We start from the raw sequence: 20,825 nt of genomic DNA, 5'->3' as shown, positions 1-20,825 counted from the left end.
CTCTTCATATTGTGGATTCAATTATGCCCCCCAAGAAGGTAAGTTGAAGTCCCTCACCCGGTATCTGTGAGTGTGACCTTGTTTGGAAATAGGTCCTTTGCAGATGTAGTTAGTTAAGATGGGGTCACACTGGAGCAGGGTGGGCACTTAATCCAATATGATTAGTGTCATATAAGAAGAAGAGAAGAGACACAGGGACAGACACACAGAAGTCCCCCATATGACAACTGAGGCAAAGTGATGTGTCTTCTACAAGCTAAGGGACACCAAGGATTGTTGGTAACACCAGAAGCCAAGAGAAAGACGTGGAGTAGATTCCTCTCTAGAACATTTGGAGAAAGCATGGCCCTCTGACATCTTGATTTCAGATGTCTAGCCTCCAGAACTATGAGAAAATAAGTTTCTATTGTTTTAAGCCATTTAATTTGTGGTAGTTTGTGTCAACCAAGAAAAGAGGCTGAGCTGAAATAAAACAGAGGCATTTAAAAAAAAACAGGGGCATTTATTTGGGGTCTCAGAATTATAATTTGGGGAGTAGAGATTCAGGTAGTAACCCACGTTGTGTCCCATTAGAGAATAGAAGCCTGGAGTTTTTAAAGACAGTATGGAATGCTTGTATACGTTCTTTATAAAGATTTTGATTGGTGTTGGTGGCAGAAAACATCTTGGTTGCTAAGGCTGTCACAAGCAGAAATCTGTTACTATAGCAAGTTGTAGAGTCCTAGGAATAGCTGCGATTTGGCCCAGTTCAAAAGTTCATGGTTTTACCCAGCAAGAGGATGCAAAGGGCCCATTTTCTTAATGGCCTCCTGGCTCCATTTTAAGACCCCTTGACATAATTGACTCCATTTTATTTCACTTTCGACATTTGTTACAGCAGCTGTCAGAAACTAATACATCTCACAATCCCTATCCTCCTACGTTCAATCCACAGAAAGATCTCTTAATTATGTCTCTAAATAAAACTCAAATCTGTATGCCATATTAATTCAGGCCACCCTCATCATCAGCATGGACACTGCAACCATTTCCTAACTGGATCAGAATTGATCCCTCCAATTTATTCTGAAAGATCCACGCAAGTCCTCAGATCATGCTACTCTCTGCTGAAACATCTTGTTCCCACTGCTCTTACTAGAGCATCTGGACATCTTAACATGGCTTGCAAGATACTACCTGATTTTTGAAACTTACCCTCTCCCTCACTCTCCAAACTCCAGCTCCAGCTGTTTTTTGTTTTGTTTTGTTTCTCAAATTTGGCAAATTCCTTTTCACCACAGGGCCTTTGCAAGAAGTATTTATTCTGCCTCTGGAGGTCTCCATTGTCTTCCTCCTATTGTCTTTCTTACCCATCTTTCTTACTTTTAGTTCTATAAAATCTTTCCCTCCAACTGTTTTTTCTTTCTTTCTTTTTCTGGAAGGTTGTATTTTTGAAGATAGTCATAAAGAAGATCTTCATATCACCCAACTTTTGATAGCCTAAGACACTGTTTCTAAAGACAACCCAAATAGCCTTAGAAAAGTACCTCAGGAGAAACAAGTTTGACCCCTATGCCAATACCAAGCCCCCTGACAACTGAGTCGGCCATGAAGAAGACAGAAGACAACAACACACTTCTCTTCCTTGTGGATGTCAAAACCAACAAGTGCCAGACCAAACAGGCTATGAAGAAGCTCTATGACACTGATCCTGGATGGGGTCAAGGTCAACACTCTGAACAACCCTGATGAAGAGAATAAAGCATCTATTCAACTAGCTCCTGACTATGGTGCTTTGGATGTTGCCAACAAAAGTGGAATCATCTAAACTTAGTTCAGCTGGCTAATTCTAAGTACAAATTCTTTAACAATTAAAAAAAAAGAGAGAGAGAGAGAGATGGCTATAATAGTGTCTCCCTTCCCACAAGTTTTCTACAGTGTGAATTTGCTATCCCCACACCAAGAAATAGAATCCAATTTCTTTCTCCTTGAATCTAGGCTGACCTTATGTCTCCCTTGTTAACCAACAAGAAATTGCTGTGAGTTTTATTGTGTGACTTTCCAGGCTAGGTCCAAAAATGTCATGAAGTTTCCACCTAATTTTCTTGAGACATGGTCTGGGGTTACTTGGTCCCTATGTAAGAAATTCAGTTACCCAGAGACCACCAGGCTGGAAACACCATGCATGGGTGTTCCAGTTGTGTGTGCCATGTGAGCTAGTCTTTTAGGCTCTCCCACCACCAAACATGTGAGCAAGGCCATTTGGATCCTCTAGACCAGTCCATCCACCAGCTGAGTCCCACAGAGTGACTGCAGTCGATCCAGGAGTAGAAGAATCACCCAGCCACACTCTGACTGAATTCTTGACCCACAGAGTCCATGAGGCATAGTCTCATGTAGTTTGTTATGCAGCAAGAATAATGGGAACATCTCCACAGTAGCTGTTTGCAAGCATTTACTTATTGGTCTGACACCTTCAAGAGATGAGAAGCTTCATGAGACCAGCTAGTATGTCTGTGCTGCTTATAATCATGTCTTCGGTAGTTAGCACAGGGTTCGTTCAATAAAGATAAGAGTGTCCCAAAGTCTTAGTCCTGTTTTAAGCTATTTAAAGCTTAACACTGCACAAAGGCTTCTGGGATACCCTGGGATGAAGCGAGGGAGAAGCTCTTCTACTCTTGGCCGCCTGTAATGGAATCTGACATTTGCAATTTCAGTCACGAGGAAATAGCTTAGAACTAATTTCTTTCAGACTTCTCAACTGACCGGTCTTACTCAGAATCTTCTACTGAAATGACAAAATATATTATGTTATATTAATATCTCTCAGGAACTGAAGTAATTTGGTAACATTAAATGTCAGAAAGTAGCTTCATATTAAAACTGAAAAAATAAAAGACTGATTAAGGAGAGACTATCCCATATCAATAATAGATAAATATTGTTTATTTTTCCAACATCCATTTTAATAAACTCATTAACCTGTATGTGATGATGTTTCTGCCAGTGGATATTACGGAAATTTACAATAGTTGAACTGATCCCCATTCACCTTAAACAAAATAGAATGGCAAGTACTAGCCTCATTTGCATAATTGTTTTGGATTCCTTAGACAGAAATAATTTCCAGGGTTGTATTGTCCAAAAATAATCTGCAATTCAAACTAGAGGCTTCATTTTTTTTCTTTCAACTTCTTTGTGATAAGCATCCAAACTGTCTCATGATGTTAAATCTTGCCTGAAATGTTTTATACATATCTTGGTCTCTTGTTGCAAGATGATTCCGACCATTCTAAAATTAGACTGTGAGTGTGACATCTCTTTATTTCTTTAGAACCCTTCTCTGAAGGTATGTGAAAAAGCTACACCACAGATTCTTCTCTCAGCTAGGCTTCAAGATATTTTCTTATATAGTCATCTAACATATGTGCCCAATAAATCTAAAATTAAATTACTACATAAAGGCCACTGAAAACATGGATCCTTTACATTTGTCCCTAATGTGGGGGTTAGGGGTACTGAACCCCCATGCAGTTGAAAATGTGCATACAACTGTCAATTCCCCCCAAATTTAACTACTACTGTTGATCAGAAGGCTTACTGATAATGTAAGTATTGACTAACACATATTTTGTATATTATATATGAGATATACTATATTCTTAATAAAGTAAGCAGGAGAAAAGAGAATGTTACTAAGAAAATCATAATGAAGGGGCACCTGGGTGGCTCCGTTGGTTGAGTGTCCAACTCTTGGTTTCAGCTCTGGTCTTGATCTCAGGATCCTGGGATCAAACTCCACATTGGGCTCTCTGCTCAGTGTGGAGCCTGCTTGAGATTTTCTCTCTCCCTCTGCCTCTTCCTTCCTCTACCTGCCACCTCCACTTGCTCTCTCTCTCTAAAATAGTAAATAAATCTCTAAAAAATTGTAAGGAAGAGAAAAATACATTTATAGTACTATACTGAATTTATTAAAATAATCTGCAAAGAAGTGGACCTACACAGTATAAACTTGCATTGTTCAAGGGCCAATTGTAGTTATAAATTCATTATAAATTCATTTTCTTTCAACAGAAATGAGCCATCTCAGCTACATAACCTCTTATGCACTCAAAAAGAGTCCTTAATTGTGAAACTACTTCTGTAAAACTCTTGAACCTTCTTTTATTTCAAAGATTTTACTTAAGTAATCTCTACACCCAACATGGGGCTTGAACATGGGGCTGAGATCAAGAGCTGCATATTCTACTGAGCCAGCCAGGATCCCCAAACTCTTGAACTTTCTAAGAATTAATTCTCAGAGATGGTTTCAATTAGTACATAAGTCAATTAGTATGTATGCAGTATTAACAAATAGCCCCCAAAATATCAGTTAATTATTTCTTGCTTATGTTGCATGACCAATTTGAAGCAGCATATGCTGTGTGTGTGTGTGTGTGTGTGTGTGTGTGTGTGTGTAGGGGAGGTGCCTAATCATTGAAAAATCATTGAAATCACTCAGCTTGACAGAGCTTGACAGAGGTTCCATCTTGGGATATGTTTCATTAGCTAAAACAAGTTACGCTACTATGAGATTTTCAAAGGCTGTGGACAAGTTCAAGCCCTCCATGAGCCTGGAAGGAGGTAAGAACCAGAACGTTTGTGCACAGGTATGATGAGTACCACGAATTAGAAGGTGACCCTGGGCCTAATGAACAATGAAGCAATCTCTTGTCAATAAAAAATATAAGTTCCAGACTTTGTCACTCTCACCTAAAATTTATTTCCTTCCAATTTTAGTATATGTGCTGCTGAAGCAAGCACTTACCTAAAATTTATTTCCAAATGCCCAGTAAAAGGCAGTTAAAATAAATCTTCAGATAAATAGCAGCTCTTTGAAAGAAATAGTTGATTTGTGTTTGCTTAGGAAGATAGTATTCTGTATCTGATCGTAGCTCTGTGACTTCAGAGCTAACTATTGTGAGATACTGGATAATCTATGGATTAATTAATTCTCTTAAAGAGGAAATGCTTTGGGTCTTGCTACCTAAAATATTATGGGGGAACTGCAGCATCAGCACCACCTGGAAGCCTGCTATAATTTCAGACTCTTAGGCTGTATCCCAGATCAACTCAATTGAAATTTGATTTTAACAAACTCTCTAGGTGACCTGTGTGGTTATGAATGTTTGAGAAGCGCTGGATTAGGATATCTGAGGTAAGTCCATAAAATTAATTCTGTATCATGTGTGAAATTCCATAACTGAGCTCCAACATTTAAAAAAGAACTTTCTGGGGCACCTGGGTGGCTCAGTTGGTTAAGCCACAGCCTTCGGCTCAGGTCATGATCCCAGAGTCCTGGGATCAAGTCCTGCAACGGGCTCCCAGCTCTACGGGGAGTCTGATTCTCCCTCTGGCCTTTTCCTCTCTCATGCTCTCTCTCATGCTCTCTCTCTCTATCTCTCTCTCTCAAATAAAGATCTTAAAAAAAAAAAAGACTTTTCCTTTTTCAAATTTGGATTTTCCAATTGTCACAGGGCTCAAGACTAAAAAATATTACATTTTAAATCATAGAAACAAAACCTGCTCTACTAAAAAATTATCTTCATAATATTTTGCTTGCTTGGTGGGCCTAATGAGACTGGCACCTTATTTTTTCCAGTCTTGAAGAGAATGGCAGCTTTGTGACATTACTTTCAAGGACCTCAAGGGAGGTCAGATGACACCATGCCAAGAACAACTTGCATGTATTATAATATTAAACAATAAGAAGTTCAGGTCCCCCCTCCCAACACACAAATCTCTTTGGATTATTTATCAGGTCTCCAAAGGCAAACTACTGCTCTGAAACTTTAAGGAATGCATATATTATGACAGCCTAGCTCAGAACCCACCCATCTTGGGGAGAGGGTATTATTCCTGGGGATGTGAATGGCACTCCGTCATTACCATTAACACAGTAGTACATATCAGAAGTGATAGTCACTTCTGGGACTTTTTTTTTTCTTTCCTGAAAACAAGAATATTTCCCAAAAGAATAAAATCGAAGGGCTGAAGTGAAGATTTCCTCCCTAATTTGCAAGGGAAGGGGTGCTTTTTAGGAAGTTTCAGCAAACATAATCTCAACCAGCTAGGAAAAGGTAAACCTAATTTAGTGCTCAACAATAATGCCTGGGTTTGTTTAACGCTTGTTGTGAAAATAATTTCACTCTTCATAAATTTCTTAATGTAATTGCCACCTGGGGAGAGAAAGCAGCTACAAACAAATGGTCGTACATTTTGTGGCTCTTAACATAAATAAGCCAAAATTTATCCACCAGTTTTATGACGCATTTTCCTCTAAACATGGCTCCATCTCAGAACTACTCCAGCAAGATACTGAAAACATTTAATGAGAAACATAAACCACGTACAGATAAGGTAAGTAAATACTTGCGTATTCCAAGTCACTAAGAGACACCTCAGTTATCATCCTTGTAATTTAGATGTCTTGACACCGTTTTATTCCCTGTTGTTTGTAGGCATTTTTCTGCTACCCCTAAAATAAATGAGTTTCATCATCAGTAGACACGTAAAGCCTGGACAAGGTGTCATAGCGCTGCCTCTGGGCTTCGTTTGATAAAAAACCTGTTCCACAGGAAAGTAAATCATGTTCCTTAACTGAAATGTGAGAGACTGGACTGAGCTGAACTCCAAGGAAACCCATTTACTCTTCTGTTATTTTTAAAAACACGTAAGTTTTTGACACTGATTCCTGATCTGATCCTCAAGAGGTGAATTTCATTATAAAGGAATGACAGTTCTGTTATAGAACTCAAACTTGTCCATGAGCCCAATGCACAGCCAGCCAATGTCTGAGACACCGACTCTGAAGCAAAGAGAGCTTTGATATCAGAAGGGCAGCCCAAGGAGAAGGCTGGGGATCATTCACAAAGTGTCTTTGCCCAGTTGAGCCTAGGGACAGTTTAAATATGTTTGGGGAAGGAGGTGAATACACAGAGGAGGGTGAAAGGTTCCTTGAAACCTTGAGTGGGGAGGGGGTTCTTGACACAACCAGAGGTATGCATTCTTTCAGACAATGAGGCACCCTTTGGGACCTGGTAACCAGGTAAGTAGATAAGTTCAATAAAAATGTTAGCATCATTGGATCCCCATCAGGTTACTACAATCAGTGGGTAAACAGTAGGAGTAGGAGTGGAGTAGGAGTGGGAAAGGCAAAGTTTATGGTTGATAAGAGGTCCATAAAACATAATGAAGTGGGGGAAAAAACAGAACATGGAGCTAAGTTAATAATGCAATTAACAGAACTGTAGTTCTATTAACGCTTTCAAAGTAGGTCCAGGAACTGGGTGTCCAGCCCTAGCTGCTTTATAATACATCTGACCAAGGTTTAGCTATTATAAAACTGTTAATATAGTTCTATAACCAGGCCATGCAAGGCTTCTCACAAGACCAGAAAAGCTCCTCTCTCCTCTTCATTCCTTTCTCATTCCTGCCTTCAATTACCAGTTTCTCAAAATCATTCAGGAAACTATGGAGGACCATTAACAGGCTATTAGAAAGAGCGGAGCAACTGCCCAAGGACAGGCAAATGCACAAGCTCTTTTGAGAAGAACCTGGGAAATAGCATGCAGTTGGCATTAGATGATTTCTTTCTGACTGCGTAATGTATAGTAGCCATTATTTAGTTGTTAATGCAACACGATGTGTAGTCTGTCTTTGGGTCTCTGTATTTCCTGTGGTATTTTCTTCCCATCTTGGCAAAGTCCGACTTCATTCCCTTTTAATAGTTATGATAAGTTCTTGGCCAGAAGCACTTGCATAATACTGTCAGGTTATAGCTTATTTTCAGAGAAATAGTTTAGCTATCCTCAGTAGCACCAAACAAATAATTAATGGCACAGATGTCCATTTTAAAGTGCAGGGTAGCTCAACCTTTGTTACTCAGAAATTATTTTATTTAGTTTATATTCTGTTTTAACGTGTTAAGGATATGCCCTTTATATTCCCTCTTAATTCCTTAACTGAAACAGAACTAGTTATAGTTCTTCTATTACATATATATATTTGTGTGTATATATATATATATATGAAAATAAGGTTTTTCTGTGATTGTTTATGTCCTATACTTAAGTGCATCTTCATAAAATATCACATTTGTTTAATGCTGCTTAGTTTTTCATGAAGTTTAATTCATTCATTCAATATATTTATTATCAGCTACTTTTCTAGTTACTGAGGGTACTTGAGTGAACAAAGTAGACAAAACCCCCCACCCTTAAGGAGCTTACATTTTTTTCATGTTGTTCCAACTTCAGGTGGTCTTTTAAAAAAATAAAAATCCCCATGTTATAAAACCAACCAATCTGGCCTTCTCATATGTACAAATCATAGCCAGCATTTAGAAATAACACTTATAAAACATTTATTTTGTATCTGACAGTGTGCTAACCACTTCACATTTAGCTTACTTAATCCTCACAATAGCTCCAAAAGGAGGGATTACTGTAGTCCTTAGTTTACAGATGAGGAAAGGAGGCTCAGAGAGATAATTAAGGGGAAGTGTGAAAATTAATAAAGGGAAACCTCACTAAAGTGGACTGGGGAGGCTAGGAAGGGGAATACCACTCAATGTCAATTACAAGAAGAACTGTCCATTACAGACTCCAAAATTAGCATCAATCACAGACCAAAGGAAAGAATCCTCAGTGGGAAAGAATCATCAATTACAGGTCCCGAAAGAAAAAAGATGTATAATGCCTCTCCTCTAAGAAATTCATTACTTCTACAACTCAGCCAACGAGAAACCCTCATTACCCAGATATCTTGCTTTTTAACATTGGACTTTCTTTCAAAACAACCCCTTCCCATTTCCTCCTTCTCCATAAAAATAACATTCCCCTACTGTGTTTGTGGGGGTTGCCAATGGTTTGGTTGTACTTGCTTGTCTTGAATTTTACAATTCCCTGCCATTCCCAAGTAAACCCACTGCTGGTAAAGTAAGTTTTATTTTTAAGGTTATGGGAGGATACAAGATGAGATTTCCCTTGGCTCTTAACAACCGCTTCGCATTTCAGATGATCCTTTACGTACATTCGACGAATATAAGAATGGCCGCATGTACTTTTTTGGATTCCCATTCAGCTAGACATCAACATCAACAATTTGTATTATCCAAGAACAATCTAGGCATTTTGTGAGAGAAGATGGTTAGAGTGGTAGGGCCTCTCCCCCCCCCCCCCACGCCAGTGAATTTAGGCAGATGATCTTAGGGGTGCTTGCTTGGCAATTATTCGAGGTGGTTGCCTTACCAGGTAGAGAGGCTTTGAAGCCTCAACCTGAGTTCTTCCGGGATTCAAGCTCATCAGCAGAATGGTAAGAAGCGTTCCCTCAAGAGCATCAGGAATCCGAGGACCCTTGGGGGACGTACCAGGGGCCCTCAAGGTGATGTTAAACCAGAGGCCTCCAGAACTCTGAGAAGGGCGAAACCAGGGAACCTTCCCAGGTAGCTGGCATGAGGGGCTGCCTATAAAACAACACTGGATCTGGAAAGATGAAAGGCACCGTCGCGTGGGGTAAAACTACACAAAGTCGTGGCTGGGTAAGGAATCACTGACCTTCCCTATCGCCTCGCTGCACGACCCCAGGATTCCAATTTAATCCCTTACGTCCCCACAAGCTTCTTGCTCCCCAGCCACCGTTCCCGCCCGCCAGGTAAGCGCATGTGCAGAAAGAGTCCCAGCAACCGCCGCTGGAGCCAGAAGGCATCGATCGACTCTGAACTCGACTGCTGGACTTGTCGGCGATTGATTGAGGTGCGTGGTAGCGTAATTTCCGGTAGCGGCTCCGTTTCCGGCTTTCGGTTCGTTGGGAACTGGGATAGGCCTCCGGTGAGTTGGAACGCGTTCTTCTTCGCTGTTTCGGTTCTCCGGGTTGTGGGTCGCCGCTCGGCCGGACGTCGGTTTGTGGGAACAGGGACTGGACGGGGCTCGCTGCGGGGGATGGCGTGTGTTTGCTCCGGAGTTCGCGGAGGTGTTGGCGAGGGGGTGGGGGTTGGAAACTGACGCGCTGGTCCTGCTAGGCCTCCAAATTTAGGAGAATTGCCTCTAGTGGGAAGGGGGTGGGGTCGGCGATCGCTGGGTCGCTTTCTGGGGCTCTGGTCGAACGTGCCCGTGGCTGGAGAGGCGGGAGGCTCCCTTTGGACTCCAGGTGCCTTGCTCTGGTCCACACCACCCTCAGATCTCGCGGGAGATCTTGCAAGAGCCTCTCTTTTGAGAGCTCCGCTTTCAGTGTGACCTCTCACTTTCTTTTTGTCGTTTTCGCGACCCCAGCCAGCCCTTCCAGGTTAGGGGATCGCAAATCTGAGAAGTGTTACCCCTCACCTGTTCCGCACTAGTGCAGTCCCTCTGTAGGCTCCTTTCAGGCTTCCTGTACCGTTCACACACAGTGGATTTAAAATTGGTGAAATGAAGGAATATGAGGGGCACCCACGGAAATAAAAGAGGGTCACAGTTGGCAACTAAAAATGGTGTAAAAAATGAAATAGCGAAGTGAGTGTGAAAGAAAAGACGAGGAGAACAAGGGTGGAACCCCAAGCCTGCTGTTTATTAGCTAACGGTTAGTCTAACAGTAGGCAGGCAGGTACTTTACATGTACTAGCCATTAATAACAGCTGCTCGAAGTGCTGCATGCCCATCGGAGAGCTGGGCCAGAACTTTATCTCATCTAGTCTTCTGAGTTCTGATAGGTAAATGCTGTTATACCAGCCCCGTCTTACAGCCGTGGACCTGAGATTAGGGAACTTGTCTTCAGTCAAGCATCTGGTAATAAGCATAGATAGGATTTGAATTCAAAGGAGGTTGGTACTAGAATCTGAGCTCTTAACCATCATGCCATACTGCTCTTTCTGAGTTCCAGAATTTCAAGTCCGTTAGAGTTAACCTTCGAGTCAGGACAGCTGGTGATGGTGTATATAAATTAAGTAACTGATAGGAAAGCACTTTTTAAGTGTACTCAAGAAGTATTGCTCGGCAAACTTCATTAATATGTTCTCTTAATGATTTTTACAGGGCACACGTTTGCTAGATTCTTTCTCATTTCCCTTAAAGCCTAAAACATTATTTTAAAAATAATTTCATTAAGTGGGGTCCCTGATGGCACATTAAATTAAGCATTCAACTCTTGAGCTCAGCTCATATCTTGATCTCAGGGTTTTGAGTTCAAGCCCTATATTGGGCTCCATGCTGGGTGTGGATCCTACATAAATAAATAATACAATTTTATTAAAAAAACAAAAGTTAGGGACGCCGGGGTGGCTCAGTCATTAAGGGTCTGCCTTCGGCTCAGGTCATGATCCCAGGGTCCTGGGATTGAACCCTGCATCAAGCTCCCTGCTCAGCGGGAAGCCTCTTCTCCCTCTCCTACTCCCCCTGCTTGTGTTTCCTCTCTCACTGTGTCTGTCTCTGTCCAAAAAAAAAGTTATTTTGTTAGGCAAGTGAAAAAACTATTGTTCGTTGCAGGTGAAAGGTAAGTATAAAAATAAATGTATTGGGTGAAATGTTATTAAAATCTGCCTAGGTACTGGTGCTCCACCAAGTTTTGAGCTTGAGAACTGTTGTATTTGTTTAAAAAGGAGGGCTAACCCAGGCGTATGGGAGGCTCAATCATTAAGCATCTGCCTTCAGACTAAGGTCATGATCCCAGCGTCCTGGGATCTAGTCCCTCATGGGCCCCTTGCTCATGGGGATTCTGCTTCTCCCTCTGCCTCTGCATCTCACCCCTACTTGTGCTCTCTCTCTCTCATATAATTAAATAAAACACTAAAAAAAGGCGGGGGAGGAGGTGCTAGCAAGTGCTGGAGAAGTTTTAAAGACTACTAACAAACTGGTATTTTCTGACATTTGGGATTGAAAGAAAATTGAGTTGTTAATAGTCCCTATGTTATGATACCACACAACAGTGTGAGTTAATGCTCCCTGTTTATAACAGAATATTTACTGTCTCCTTAGCAGTTTGAACAGTTTAACTCCAGCATGGATATCAGACCAAATCATACAATTTACATCAACAATATGAACGACAAAATTAAAAAAGAAGGTAAGTGCTTTTAAAAAACATTTGTTCACAACCAAAGTGTGTTTAATTACTAGCATCTTAAAAACTGTACTGCTTCAAAGCTTCTCATGTTAATCTTTGTCGGTACCTGAAATAATGGCTTGTTCCTTTTGTGTGAGAATTTTAAGGCTTTTTAAAAACAAATAGGTAAGGACTGAAAATTTGGTGAATGTGTTTTCACTCATAGATAAAATGGTTTGAAACAACTTTTAAAAACTAGATGGCCAGTAGTATAATGTGATTTTATTAAAATATGTGACTTTGTGTAAATAAGTAAATGCATGATGGGGGTCACTCAGTGAAATATCATTTTATGAAGAGTTTTGTCATTGTTTCACAAATAAATTGTTTTCCCCTCTGCTTTTGCTCAGAGTTGAAGAGATCCCTGTATGCCCTGTTTTCTCAGTTTGGCCACGTTGTAGATATTGTAGCTTTGAAGACGATGAAGATGAGGGGGCAAGCCTTTGTTATTTTTAAGGAACTGGGCTCATCCACAAATGCCTTGAGACAGTTACAAGGATTTCCATTTTATGGTAAACCAATGGTAAGGCAGTCTTATTGTTTTAATCACTGTTAATGGTATGTTATGTTTGTAGATACACATTTGAAATTATGGCTGTTCCTTTCTGCTTTTAATTATTTGTTAAAGCAAGTTTGGGTTTATTTTATTTACACATTTTTGTTTCTAGAAACACTAATAGTCGAGTTTATAATTCACTAGTTTATTATAGTTCAGATGGGGAAAAACAAAATATATCGAAGTGTACAGTGTTTAAAAAATAGTGGCAGTATTGGCAATATTCTCATCTCAGAAGAACTATAAGTTAACTCAGAAGATTAAAAAGAAACCTTTGTAAACTTGTAAAACAATACAAAACACAAAAATCATGGGTCAAAGAGGAAATCAATATGAAGTTTCAGAAAATAGCATAACAAAATACGTATCAGAAGCCATGCGGTCTCAAGAAAGCAGTGATCTAAGAAAAGTTCAATAGGTTTTAAAGTCCTAGGTTTTTACTGATGAATAAATGGTGAGGCTTTATGGACCACAAACAGTTTCGGTCATATATTCGTGAGTCTGTGCGTGTTTTTAACAACGCTTTAAAGCTGTAGGAAAAAAGAAAGTCCGTAGCCTATGGGCTATACAAAAACAAGCCATGGCCTGAATGGATTTGGCCCATGGTATGTAGTGCAGATTCTGGTCTAATCCCTTTATTTTAGAAATGAAGAATCAGGCACAGAAAGGTGAGTTACCAGTCTGGATTATATTAGTACAACTCATGGCAGTACAAGGCCTCAAAACCTAACCTGACAACCAGTATTACAGTTTTTCCCCCCAAAACTAGTAGGAGTTGGCACACTGTCCTAAAGGGCCAAATAGTAAGTATTTTATGCTTTGTGAGCCAGATGATCTCTCCTGCAGCTGTTTAACCCTGTCTTTATGGCAGCAAAACCAGCCATAGATGATGTGGCTGTGTTCCAACAAGACCTGATTTACAAAAATAGGCAATGTTGGCTGTGGTCAGTGGTTCATGCCATGGTCAGTGGCCTTTATGGAACACATTATTTAATTCAGGAGTGGGCATTTTTTCTCTGTTACTAGAGCAAGTTTTCTTGTCTATCCAGTTCCCCTTTTCCCATCACTCAGAAAACTGGGATTGTGCCTACATACACTCTTTTTAATAAGTTGGAATTTCCTGAAACAAGTTTGTCTGTCTTAGTAAGTATGAAGAAATAGTATAATGGAAATTGCAGTTGGCAGGAGCATAAGACTGGGTTTTAGTTTAAATCTAAATTTACATTAATATGGAGGAACAGTTTCTCCTGTAGAGGATTTTGTTTTGTTGAGTTGAGATGACAAGTTTAATGCGCTGGTTACTCAGATACAGGAAAGCTAAAAATTGTTGGCACTGGCTTCACTTTGCCAACTAATTATTTTAAGTCAATGGAAAAAGTCCAGTGGACTTATAATGCCCTGAAAGTATTTTATGAGTTTCATTCTCTTGCTTCAGGAAGGCCTTCAAGGCAGGAAGACTGCCAATTTTCCAGCATCTTGGAAGAGGAAGAAGAATGTTGTTTGAGCTGTCTTGCTTTGTGTTTATTCAGATGGTTTTAGTTGCTCTTTTGTTTTAACTCCCAACATACCTGATCAGAAGTAAGCAAAATTTGCTGTAACTTGGAACTCATAACAAAATTACCCAGATTCAAGGATATTTGGTTATTTAATGCCAAAAAATACCTCAGTAAAGTAAAACCATCTTCCTAAATGGCTTCTCTTAATGAAACCTTTGGCATAAATGTAAACCTTGCTCCTTCTCTAAGCAGCGGGTGTACTTTTTTATCCCTTATGGGTATTTAGTCTCTATCAGGGTTTCTCGGCATTGATCCTTTTGACATCTTGACCTGAATAATTCTTGTTGTGGTGGTCTATCGCCTTCATTGCAGAGGGTTTAACAGCATCCTGGTACCACACATGCCAGTAGCATGACAACCCAGACTGTCTCCATTCAGAGCACTAGTTGTCCCCTATGGACAAAACCACCTGTGGTTGAGAATCACTAGTGTAGACCAGCCAGCTAAGAATGATGACTGAGATCAGAGATTTTCACAGGTGACTCTGTCATAAAGACAGGTCACCCAAGATGTGTTCAGGTCAGGGAGAATGTTGAAGACACAGAGGAGATGGCAGGGAGTCCTTGGGACTAAGTCAGTTAGTCCAAGCCTATTCCTTCTGGTTAGATGATGACATGCAAAACCAGCAGTTGCTTATAGGGATAAGTCAGTCCACTTAGAAACCTTATGGTACAGCAGCCCAGAGTAGCCAGAGAAAGCCTTGGGTGCCGAGGTGAGGCTAGGATGCTCCTCTCTTTGTTTCCCCAGCACACACATCTCTAGGGGAGAGAAAAAAAGAGACTTTATTTGGTTTAAACAAAATATTTGCTTTTAGACCCATGCTACTTCAGAAGGTCACTCATTCCTTTCAGACTGAGATGCAACTCTTACTCTATAAGGCAATTTTAGATAGTCATTTGTAGGACTCTTGTGTTTTGGTATGGGCAGAGAGTTGGTTTCAGCTCATTCAGCTCCAGAGAAGAAATGTTTCCGTGAAATAGAAATTGCAGTTTGCAGATAGATACGCCCTAGAAAATAGTTTAACTCCTAGCAAAAATTTGGATGATTGGTGTTGAATCTAGCTGTGTGATAATGTTTTAAGTCCGGGCCCTGCTACTCGAAGTGTGGGCCCCATCATCCACTTTGTGCCTATTAGAAGTGCGAATCTTGGGCCTCACTCAGAGCTACTGCATCAGCATCTGCAGCCTTCCATGTAGTTAGAATGCACGATAAAATTCATGAAATGCTCTCCTAGACTAGGGTTTTTAAACACAAACCTCTTGTCTCGCTGGCATACTATTCTTGCTGGCCTGGTTGCACTAGCTGAGATACGCCATTCTTTGTTTCTCCTCAAAGCATTTTAAAGTTTAAGTTGTTGCCACTATTAGTCATTTTATTTAAAAATCGTAGATTAGATTCAAAGGGAAATCATTCTCCATCTTTAGTACTTTACCTGTGGAAATAACAAATTCCATATGATACATTCCACAGCTAATCGACACATCTCGACCCCTTAATTGAGAGTCCTTACCAAGGAGTAGACAACTTTACAATGCGTTTTTCTCTGTTTCATAAAATTGAGAGAACATGTGGTGCAGATGTTTCAAAGTTCTGTGTTTCCCATATGAAAATCTTTGGGTCTGCTTCTAATAAGCATAGTTGTCTAACTTTGTCTAAGTTGTGAATCAGAGATCACGATTTATTTTCATTTGGTGCTCAGTGTATTTAACGGATTTCCTTAGGGGTGTGTTTAAAACCAGCTTGTAGTGTATTTATGTAATGAAATTTGAAATATTAATGAAGAGTATAAACAGCCTTCAGCATAATGAATAGTAACCGTTTCCAAATAATTAAAACAGCGAATCCAGTATGCAAAAACAGATTCTGATATAATATCTAAAATGCGCGGCACTTTTGCTGACAAAGAAAAGAAGAAGGAAAAGAAAAAAGCAAAAACTGTGGAACAGACTGCAACCACTGCAAACAAAAAGCCTGGTCAGGTGAGATGAACAAAGTTCCTAGGTTTGTTGGTGTTAAGAACTTGACAGAGATGTCTGTTTTCCACTTAAGGGATGATTTTTGGGTGGCGGTGGGGGTATCTGTATGTGCCTATGTGTGTTTAAAAGGCGCACTTTGAAGAAGCTGGAATTGGTTGAGTTCTGGAATTCCAATATTTATCTTTAAGCCCCAAATTAAATATAAACCTTTACATATGCAGATTTATATTAAACAGTTTTATTTGAATTTGTATGACATTTAGTTCCATCATTCTTCAAAATACATTAATAATATCTGCTGGCTTCTCAAGTTCTACTGCCTGCCAATAATGCTGTAGATACTATCTTTAATCTTGAGTGCTCCACAAAGCTGCTTTCTTTGAACAGTTGAGGGATTCAAAAATCTAATTTGAAATAAAAGTGAGATTATCATCCAAAATGTAGTTACTTTTGGACTGAAAATGATTAGAAATCAGTTTCATGAAGTAATTATACTTCATGAAGTAATTATACTTCATGAAACTGATTTTTAATCACTTTTACTTTTTTTTTGCTTTACTTTTGTCTAATTTTTTTTTTTTAAAGGGAAAGACTGGTTCTTGGTTTTTTTGTATATATTTCTCCATAATTTTAAAGGTTAGAGGTTAAATTTTATGATACAGTCTTTAAAATTTTGGACTAGATCTTTCAAAATTAACTGACAAGTTACAAGTTTGACTCAGTTACAGTGTAAATTCTTAACGTAAAATTAAACGGAATAAGGAATATTTTTAAATTAATGTGTTTTTTTAAAGTTTTAATTCCAGTAGGGTTAGCATAAGTGTTGTTAGTTCCAGGTGTATAGTATAACTTCTGTGCATGACTCCATGCTCATCACGGTAAGAGCCCTCCTTAATCCTTGTCCTCGATTTCTCTCATCCCTCTCTACATCTCCTCTCCAATAACCATCAATTTATTCTCTGTAGTTAAGGGCCTGTTTGTTGTTGTGTCTCTTTCCCTTTTTGTTTTTCTTTTATTTGTTGGTTTTGTTTCTTAAATTCCACATAGAAGTAAATGTATGGTATTTGTCTTTCTCTGACTGACTGATTTAGCATTATGCCCTGTGGTTCATCCATGTTGTTGCAAAAGATAGGATTTCATTCTTTTTTATGGCTGAATAATATTACCTTGTATATATACACCACATCTTCTTCATTCCTTCGTCTTATCGATGTACACTTGGGTGGCTGTTGTAAATAAAGTGCTGTAAACATTGGGATGCGTGTATCCCTTTGAATTAGTGCTTTTGTATTATTTGGGTAAATAACCAATAGTGTGATTACTGGATCATGGGGTGGTTCTATTTTTAATTTTTTGAGGAACCTCCATACAGTTTTCCAGAATGGCTGCACCAGTCTTTACTCCCACCAGCAGTGTAACGAGGGTTCCTTTTTCTTCACATCCTCATCAACATTTGTGGTTTCTTGTATTTATGATTTTAGCCTTTCTGACAGGTGTGGGGTGACATCTCCTTGTAGTTTTCATTTACATTTCCCTGTTGATGAGTGATGTTGAGCTTCTTTTCATGTGTCTGTTTGCCATCTGTATGTCTTTGGAGAAATGTCTGTTTATGTCTTCTGCCCATTTTTTAGTTGGATTATTTGTTTTTTGGGTTTTTCATCAGTTGGTAATATACTCTGGATACTTAATCCTTTATTGGATATGTCATTTGCAAATATCTTCTCCCATATAGTAGGTGGTCTTTTAAAAATTAATGTTATTTTTATGCAGTAATTAAAATTATAATCACCTGTTGCTTTTTTAGAGCAATCAGCAATTTAACTATTTTCTATTTCTTTTGTTTAGGGAGCACCAAATGCAGCAAATACCCAAGGAAATTCAACACCAAATCCTCAGGTAATCTTTGTTTCCATGTGGTGCTTCCTTTTTAAAGTAAAATTATAAACCAGTAATATACAACAACTTGCCTGTCTCCAAAAACTGAAAAAAATTCCTTGTATAAGACATTAAATTATATAACACTTCATATAGAAACTCATGTCTCAAAACATTTTGATTTTTTTAAAAAATGACATCTGATTTTATTCCTTTCTTTCCATAATGTTTCAGTGATGGAATAGAAATGACAGATTTTAAACTCTACAAAGGCTGGGAGCGAACATTTTTATTTTCCCTACAGTATGTACAAAGCCCAGGGCTTTAGAGACACACAGGTTGGGGAAACTGGCCCGATGAATAGGCTCTCTATCCATACCAGTTGCTCAAAGCACTGAACTGTCTTTTCTAATAGAGCAAGGTGGTTTTACAGTTACCCTTGCTCTGGCATCTGAGAACAAGTATATATGTCTCTTTATATATAGGTTTTAGAAACCTCTTAGCAAATCTCCCCTGCTGGAAGCCTCAAAGAGAAAGCCTTAATTAGATACTGATGGTTTCCCCTTGGTTCCTTGGATGCTTGGAGTCTGACAAGATCCTTAAGTCCAGAGAATTCCTTACACCTCAGAGCTTTTCTTCTCTGATTTGAAGTTTTGTGCATTTTCCTTTATTATCCACCTCCCTCTTTTGGAGTCTTTCCGCAGTTGTAGTTCAGTTTACGAATGCCAGCACTTAATTCTCTGAGCCTTAAACGTCGTCTTTTCTCTTCATGAAAGTAGCCCGAATACAGAGAGGCTCTTAGGTCCAGGATGACCCTGTCCCTAGAATTCTCTATAACCGCAGCTTAGGGTATCAGATAACTAGTTTAACATCTAATAATACTTGTTCCATTTGGTTGTAACTAGATGCTCTGTATATCCCATTTACTTGCAGACAGTATTAAAAGTCGCCAAATAGTAGTGACTTATACTCAAAGTGGTTCTAAATTTTCTTAAATGCTCGAGATTGTAAACAGTAACTCAGGATTGAAATCTGAGTGTTACTGGGGTAACCAGCTGAAATTGGGCAACATTGCTGCCATTTCTAGTTTTGTTTGGCTCTTTTGTTATGTAATCTAATTGACAGTCTTTCCTGTACAAGTGACGCTGGATGCTTAAAACTTAAACATTGTTTTAAATACTATTAAATACTTTAAACTTAATAAAATTTATAATTATCCAGATCTGTATAAAGTGACTTGAATGTCTGCTTAGTTGCTGTTAGATGTATGTGTATTTCTCTGGTGTCATTGTTTTTTAGCTTTAGTGTTTGATGTAGTGCTACATTCATAAGCTTTAATAAACTGGAATGTAGCTTTCTGAAGTGGCTTGCTATACTTTTTATAATTAAAGCTAACTTTGCCTTTTTTCTTTATATTAGGTCCCTGATTACCCTCCAAACTATATTTTATTCCTCAATAATTTACCAGAAGAGACTAATGAGATGATGTTATCCATGCTGTTTAATCAGTAAGTTGTTCGTAAACCAGTCTGTTCTGAAAGCCTCCCAACAGGACAAATAGCTCTTCTGTAGGTTGAATCCTTTTGTGTATCACAACAGTAATTCCTATAGCTTCCTTGATTTGGTCTGCAGTTAATGATGTAAGTTGAAGCAAGTCTGTAGATTTGGCACATAAAAAGCTGAATTACCTCTAATGTTTGCATTGTTCTAATTGATGAGTAAATCAGAAAACAAATTTTTGGTACAATGACAAAATTGAACTAGCTTACATTACAGCTACACTTCTTTCATGGCATTATTAATTATATTTTAGACTCTTTGAGCCTCTTTAGGATTCTTGGTAGGATATGATACTTTTCCTAGACCAGCATCGGGAAGTTGCTGATTTAAACACAGAATGAGCATTTATGTATTTGATATCCTTTATATATTTATGTGTATATGTATAAATTGTTTCTCCTCTTGCAGGTTTCCTGGCTTCAAGGAAGTACGTTTGGTACCTGGGAGGCATGACATTGCTTTTGTTGAATTTGAAAACGACGGACAGGCGGGAGCTGCCAGGGATGCTTTACAGGGATTTAAAATCACACCGTCCCACGCCATGAAGATCACCTATGCCAAGAAATAACATATTGGATAGTTGTCTTTAAAGGACTTGGTGTTATTTATAGTGTTTGTTTTGATAACATTTGGTCAGGCCATTTTTTAATAGTTGGAGTGAGGGGGGTGTGAAAGTGAAATTTTTGTGAATGATTTTTAAAAATACCTAGTCTTTGTTTGGCCTTAGTGAACTATGAAATATGAAGACCTCAATTTTGTATAATAAACTTCTATTTGTATTCTTTACCTAATACTTCATTTATTCCATTGTCCTATCACCAAATGTTTATGCTAGTCTGGAGCACCTCTTAAGGAATAGAAAACTGGGGCACCTGGGTGGCTCAGTCTTTAAGCATCAGCCTTCGGCTCAGATCATAATCCTGGGGTCCTGGGAGCAAGCACTGCCTCAGGCTGCCCGCTCAGCGGGAAGCCTGCTTCTCCCTCTCCCACTCCCCCTGCTTGTGTTTTCTCTCTCTCTGTCTCTTGCTTCAAATAAAATCTTAAAAAAAAAAAGGAAATATATGTAACTATAATTGGATACTTTCCTAGTATTATTTTGGAGCAGCTAATGGCAAAGAACCATTGAAAAAAAAAAATTTTTTTTTTTTTTTTTTTTTCAGATTTTATTTGAGAGAGAATATGAACAAAACAGGGGGAGGGCCAGAGACA

At 39.0% G+C, this 20,825-nt stretch overlaps 1 protein-coding gene and 1 long non-coding RNA gene across 7 annotated transcripts; one reads left to right on the top strand and one right to left on the bottom strand.

Moving 5' to 3' along the window:
• Positions 1 to 481: 481 nt before the first annotated feature.
• On the bottom strand, positions 482 to 9,681 carry LOC309870782. Its single transcript, XR_014314808.1, has 3 exons — positions 9,576 to 9,681; positions 6,372 to 6,496; positions 482 to 2,767 (listed from the first exon to the last, which is right to left on the bottom strand). It is a non-coding gene; the product is annotated as an uncharacterized lncRNA (long non-coding RNA).
• A 71-nt stretch (positions 9,682 to 9,752) lies between these two features.
• Positions 9,753 to 20,402, top strand: SNRPB2 (small nuclear ribonucleoprotein polypeptide B2). Of its 6 annotated transcripts, none has more exons than XM_082743227.1 (7): positions 9,753 to 9,848; positions 11,967 to 12,054; positions 12,444 to 12,616; positions 16,044 to 16,184; positions 18,027 to 18,077; positions 19,476 to 19,564; positions 20,025 to 20,402. In XM_082743227.1, exons 2-7 carry the CDS (start codon positions 11,991 to 11,993, stop codon positions 20,182 to 20,184), a joined length of 678 nt encoding a protein of 225 aa, XP_082599353.1. In that variant the 5' UTR covers positions 9,753 to 9,848; positions 11,967 to 11,990; the 3' UTR covers positions 20,185 to 20,402. The 6 variants fall into 6 exon arrangements, with proteins under 6 accessions (XP_082599353.1, XP_082599354.1, XP_082599356.1 ...); XM_082743228.1 differs by having other exon boundaries at positions 9,772 to 9,848; positions 11,970 to 12,054; XM_082743230.1 differs by having other exon boundaries at positions 9,785 to 9,852; positions 11,970 to 12,054.
• Positions 20,403 to 20,825: the final 423 nt, after the last annotated feature.

The sequence above is a fragment of the Mustela nivalis genome (assembly GCF_964662115.1).
Source record: "Mustela nivalis genome assembly, chromosome: 8".
NCBI classification, from domain to species: Eukaryota; Metazoa; Chordata; class Mammalia; order Carnivora; family Mustelidae; genus Mustela; species Mustela nivalis.
The sequence above is the reverse complement of the archived record's forward strand: the minus strand, read 5'-3'. Positions and strand labels throughout refer to the sequence as shown.